At 49.0% G+C, this 6,048-nt stretch overlaps 1 protein-coding gene across 2 annotated transcripts in view; it reads left to right on the top strand.

Moving 5' to 3' along the window:
- EYA3 (EYA transcriptional coactivator and phosphatase 3) overlaps positions 1-6,048 on the top strand; it is a 29,246-nt gene that overhangs the window by 19,237 nt on the left and 3,961 nt on the right. For both annotated transcript variants that reach the window (XM_010142254.1, XM_010142253.1), the window contains 5 exons: positions 44-227; positions 2,393-2,532; positions 3,121-3,204; positions 3,800-3,889; positions 5,548-5,606. In XM_010142254.1, the coding sequence (XP_010140556.1) occupies positions 44-227; positions 2,393-2,532; positions 3,121-3,204; positions 3,800-3,889; positions 5,548-5,606 (557 nt within the window). The remainder of the gene's footprint in view (positions 1-43; positions 228-2,392; positions 2,533-3,120; positions 3,205-3,799; positions 3,890-5,547; positions 5,607-6,048) is intronic.

Below are 6,048 nucleotides of genomic sequence, written 5' to 3'. Positions count from 1 at the left end.
GTGTAAAGAGTGTCCTATCATGACTCGTCCTTTCCCCTAACAGGAATACCCTACGTACACGATCCTTGGCCAAAGTCAGTACCAGATGTGTTACCCGAGTTCCGGTTTTGGAGTCGTAACACCAGCAGAGAGCAACACGGAGGGTACTGCGTTAGCAACAACCACGTATCCAGCTGAAAAACCAAACGCCATGGTGCCTACGCGGACGGTGCAGAGACATTCCTCCGGTAATGCGTGGATCTTTAACAGGGTGGCTGCAAAATACTGGTGACAAACAGCACAGTGTGCAGACTTGTGCAATGACCACAAGGTCACTGCAGTGCTTTTGTGTGCTGGCCTGGGCAGGACATTTGCCTTCCGTTGTCAGACTGGTCTCACTGGTGGTGGAGTGTTACGGTGGGGCAGCCAAACGTAGAAGTCTTACCCTGCTGCGGTTCAGGAGATGCCGCCCCATGCTCTGAATGTCCTGGGGAGAGGGAATTGAAGAGCTGCCAACAGCAGTGGCCCTGTGTGTTAGGGAGTGTTTTGGTTGTCTAGAGCTTGACAATGGTGATGAAAGCGTTGAGTGTTCATGGGTAAGATCAGGGGGAAGGCCAACAGGGCAGATGCCGTGGTGGGAGTCTGTTACAGAGCAGCCAACCAGGATGAAGATGTCAACGAAATGTTCTCTAAGCAGCTGGGAGAAATCTCATGGTCACTGGCCCTTGTTCTTGTAGGGGCCTGCAGCTGAGCAGGTGTCTGCTGGAAAGAGAGTACAGCAGAGAGGAGCCAGGGCAGGAGGTTCCTGCAGCGTGTGGAAGAACATTCTGACGCAGCTGAGAGGGAGCCAACCAGGGGAGGCTCGTGCTGGACTTGTTGGTGAACAGAGAGGGACTCGTGGGTGGTGGGAAGGTTGTAGGCTGTTTTGGCCCCAGTGATCATGAGGTGGTTGAGTTGTCAATTCTGGAGACAGTGGGGAAGGGGCATCAGTGGAACCGTCACCCTGGACTTCTGGAGGCCAGGCTGTGGCCTGTTGAGGAGCCTGGGTGACAGAGTCCTTGTACAGTGATTGTCCCCCTGCATTTGTGTACACCTGGCCTATGGGGCTGTTGGTGATACCCAGTCCCAATAGCTCCGAGCTCGTTCCCTCCTGGAGCCAGGCATTCAGGCTACCGACAGCCAGGACAGAGCTTGCGGTCACTGCTGTTGGAGTCCTCCAGGACTGCTCGTGTGTTTTCAAGAGCTCTAGTTCGGCCGTCACGAGGTAGTTTCTGATGTGCCCAGGAGTACAACCTTTCCTTTCTTCTGCTTCGTGTGAGGTGTTTTTGCAATAGCAGCTGTTCTGCTGCACTCTGCTGGTGAGCACATCTACATAGCGTGAGGTTACCTGCACCTGTCAGGGGAGAAGATTTTAGGTGGTAAAAGCTGTAGGAAGTGGATTGGGAAGGTTTAGCTGACTGCTCTAGAGCAGACACACCTTTGGCTGACCTTTGCCCTAATGCAGTGTCATGTATCAGCCACAGTGGTGTGGACTAAAATTTCCCCCCCTGTGCCCTGTGGCTTCCCACTAGATCTGGTCCTATTTCTGAGCTACGTCTAGGCAGATGTCTGGGCTGTGGACTCTTCTGCCTGAACCGTTAATGAAGGGTTCAGAGAGTCTCCCACCATGGTCGTAATATCCTGTACATCAAAGCACTTTTTTTTTTTTTTATTTTAAGGTGGTGCTTTACTCTTTTCCTGAGGAGGGTGTTCTTACCAGTAGCGGAACAGGCTCCATAACATATCCCTGTCAGTCATGGCCGAGGTGCTTGACCAAGTCTGTGTCTCCAGGGCTGAGACCATCCCTGTTATTCTTTGCTAGTTCTAGGACAGGCCCATGGAGCTGAGTAGGCACACTGTGAGTTTATGTGTGATCAACACACTGCAGAGTGCTCCGTGCACTGGTTGGTTGACCGTGGCACAGGAGTGAGCAGTTGTTGAGGAGGTGGAAACAGCGCATGTTGTAGAGTGCTGCTTGATCTAAAAGGCATTGGAGTAGTCCAGGACATCTGGGAGGGAGAAGCATCATTAACTACTTTCCTTTGTACACACATTGTGGTCCTCTCTCAAGAATATTAAGAGAAACAATTGAGTAATGAAGCAGTTCCAGGGTAGTGAGACATCTAACCCTCTGCAGGATGCAGTGAATAGCTCAGTCCTGGGGGGCTGAATTGAGGAGACCGAGCTGTTTTGAAATGATGGGACAAAGAAATCACATTTTATATTCTAATAAGGGTTCAACTACTACTGCGTCAATAAAGCAAAATAACATCTTACCTTTTGCAAAGGAGGTTTGTGACCAAATGCTGTAAGCTGTACATCGGTGTTTGTTTTGAGACTGGGGGGTGAGAGCTGTGTGATTCCTTTCTTCTAGGAGATGCATCCACAAGTCCTTCATTATCAAGAGCAACAGCAAGCAAAGAGATAGATGAGCAGGCAAGAAAAAACATCCCTGGGAAGAACAGGGGGAAGAGGAAAGCAGATACCTCCTCCTCACTGGACAGTGAACTGGAAGTAAGTAGTAATCTTGTTTTCTACAGGTAGCATTGGAGACAGGGAGAGAGTGCTGCTGCCTTATCCAGCTCCCTCCAGCCTGGACCAATGCGAGGGGTTATTCTACCTCCCATGCAGAATCTGCAGTTATTGAACTTCTTCTAGTTGCTGTTGGCCCAGTTCTGAGGTTTATCAAAGTCCTTCTGTACTGATGCTGCTATTCCTCACGGCAGCCAATCCCCCTTAGTTATCATCACAAAGGTGTCTCTGATAAACACCCAGGATCATTGAGCTGGTGCTCTCCAGATCACAGACAGTAAACTTCTACCCTAGCAGGGCTCTGAAGTTCACTGGCACTCAGAATTGTTGCTTTTGTGACTATAAAAGCAAGAGAAGCTTTTGAAATAGTTTGGCCAAGAGAGCCTGTCTCTGAGCAGCAGGATAAGAACTCCACTGGAGTGGAGCGATGATGAGCTCAGCCCGGGAGATGAAGGCTGTTGGTCATCTCCGATAAAAGCATACTGCAAAATTAACCCTAAAACGTGCTCCTTTGTTGTTGCTCAGTGCTTGGAATGTCTCAACTCTAACCTGCTTTTTTTCTCCATGCAGCGAGTGTTTCTCTGGGACCTGGACGAGACCATCATCATATTCCATTCTCTCCTCACAGGGTCTTATGCTCAAAAATACGGCAAGGTAATGCTGCCTCTTCTGTGGAGGATTAACCCCATCTGGAGTGAAATGTTAATCCTTGGAAAAGGAATAGAAAATGATGATTCGTCCTAAAAGGACAGTGATTTGTTCAACTTGTGGGCAGGGGAAACAAAACTGAAGTGTCTTTATAGAGAGGGAGGATATGGACATCATAAACACCTCCCGCCACAGCACGGGTCTTAAAATGTTAGACTGTGTTTATCATCACTGGGAATTATAGAGGTCATAGCGCGTAGTGAAGGGAAGTATTTTTTCTCCTTCAGAATATATTGAAGAGTTTTGAGTGTTCTGTTTGCGTTGCCTCTAGAAACACATCAGTCCCTGCTCTGCAGAACTGAAGTGTTTCATTACATTTTGCGTCAGTGTAATACCAGGATGTGGCTTTTTTTTTTTTCAGTTGAGTTGCTTAAAATATTAGGGAAGTTGTAGTTCACACCGTTGAGAGCAGATGGTACAGAAGTACCAGATAGTACCAGGCTGGGCACAGAGTGGACGCTCTGTGCAGAGTGACTGATGAAACATTTAAAACCGTTTACTTCTGCCTGAAAATTGACATTTTCTCTTTTTGTTCTGCCAGGATCCAACTCTAGTGATTGGCTCAGGACTCTCAATGGAGGAGATGATCTTTGAAGTAGCCGATACTCACCTGTTTTTCAATGACTTGGAGGTACCTGGCAAATTTTTTTGGAAGGCAAGGCTCCACGTAGCTAGTTAGAATTTCCCTGCCCTGTTTGTGGGGGCGCTTAATGCCAAAGCAGCAGTCTGCCAAAGCTGCAGCACTTCGAAGCATGACTGGGTCACAGAGGTGTGCTCAGATCTGAGACAGGAGCTCACAGACCTGTGGTGTCGTCAGATCTCTTGGCCCTCTGACGGGTTTCTCTTTTTTTGCACCTGTGTTTTGCACGTTTTTTGCACCTGTACACGTAGGAAGAGTGATGTCTCTTTGTCGTGTATTTGCATTCTGGACTGGTGAGCACTTTGCTGTCACTCATCCAGTTTGGGAACGGAGACCAGAGATGTGGGGAAAAAGGTGACCTGGAGAATGTCAGATCCCAGGGGCTTTGCTAAGCCAAGGACAGACAACAAGCTGTGCATCCCAGCCAGCGTCCCAGCAGATTACACTGGCTGGGTGACAGCTGTGAAGGACACGGTCCATGGCAGTCACTCATAGAGGTCCCACAGCACCCTCCGATTCTCTTCCCTACAAGCTCTCTCCCCTGCCCTCCCATTCCCACCCCGCCTCAGGCACTTCTGACCAGCTCCCACCCTCTTTCGTGCGCAGTATTCTTAGCCGAATTAAATACATCTCACCGTTCTGCACCACTTCCTCCAAAGGCGAATATAAGTCTTGGCTTTAACCATGGCAGTGCCCTGTGCCATCCTGGGAATGTGTCACCAGGTAGTGCTGGACACCATGAAGCGATCTGTTCAGGAAGGTGGGAAGTTTTGCCAGTAGCTGGAATTAAAGGATTGAAAATAGCAAATTTCCTGATTTCATGTGGATTTCATGAGTCCACAACTATGGACTCATGAACCTGAGCTGCAGTTTCCAGCTTAGGAAAGCTGGATCTGAGCAGTGAACAGTTAATTGTAGGTGCGTCATGGATGTGTATTGTGGGGAAACAAGATGGTTTTATTGATGCAAATAGCAGCTAAAATGACGTTTCCGGTTGTGGCTGTGACTACCTGGAGTGGTGAAAATGTGGTAACGACAGTTACCTCCCTGCCCCAGAAGAAAACCGCCACAATACACCAAATGCAGTCTGTTTGCTGGAGAAGGTGGTCAGTGATATGTGAACTGTGATCAACAACAACTTCCTGCTGCTGGTGTTGGTTGGTGGCAGCAGTGGGAAGTTCTTGACAGGGGGAAGATTCCCTTCCTGTCCTGAGGTACCTGCAGTTCCCCTCTGGGTTAGGTCAGCTGTCCAGAGCACCAGTGTCTTGGCAGTGCCACCACGCTGATGGTTCATGCCAGGATTTGTGCTATGGCTCTCCAGAAACAGATTGACCATCAACTGACCACCTGTACTCGACCAGATAATGTGGTTTGGGGGTATTTTTCATTTTGTCATAGACACATGATTTGTTCAGGCTTCTCTTGGTACTTCAAATCCCAGCTGGGCAAGGACCTGCAGGTGCCGAGAAGTAAAACCTAGTTCTGGCAGGCAGAGCCCATGGAAGGTGCGTGTAGATCTGTGGAGGAGTATGGCTGGCTCGGTGCTGTTGGGAAATGTGAGGGGATAGTTTGGTGTCACACTGCCTTTAACCTGTAAATTTTGGTATGTTTCTGGATTACAAACTTCCTTTTCATTTTTTCTCAAACAGGAGTGTGACCAGGTGCACATAGAAGATGTGGCGTCTGATGACAATGGCCAGGATTTGAGGTGGAGCGCTGCTGAGTGCATGAGCTGGGTGGCTGAGGTCTCTTTCTGGGGGGGATTTCAAACCCGGATGGGGCTAAGGGATGGAGGTCAGGAGATGGTGCTTGGCAAACGAGGTATTTCTGTGAAGACCTACAGAACATAAGACTTCTGGAATTGTAATGTGAATTATGGTGTCCGCTGCTGAATGTTGCCTCTGCTCAGAGGTGATGGAGAAGCAACGCTCCAGACTTCATGGTCTTGGCCTTTGAAAGTCTCCCTGTGGTTTGCCTCCCTCTGTGAGCTAATTGTTCACATGATCAGGTGGGGTGAGGGTATGTTTTCTGCTTCATTAATGAGCTGAAGAGGCTCCTGGAAAGGTCTGAGAAGTGCCTGTCTGTCAGAAAGACATCCAGGGAAAGTGGTGGAGCAGGACCTGCTTCCTGCGGTCGTGAGCTGGTAAAGC

The sequence above is a fragment of the Buceros rhinoceros genome, unplaced genomic scaffold (assembly GCF_000710305.1).
Source record: "Buceros rhinoceros silvestris isolate BGI_N320 unplaced genomic scaffold, ASM71030v1 scaffold3848, whole genome shotgun sequence".
In the NCBI taxonomy this organism is placed as follows: domain Eukaryota; kingdom Metazoa; phylum Chordata; class Aves; order Bucerotiformes; family Bucerotidae; genus Buceros; species Buceros rhinoceros.
The sequence above is the reverse complement of the archived record's forward strand: the minus strand, read 5'-3'. Positions and strand labels throughout refer to the sequence as shown.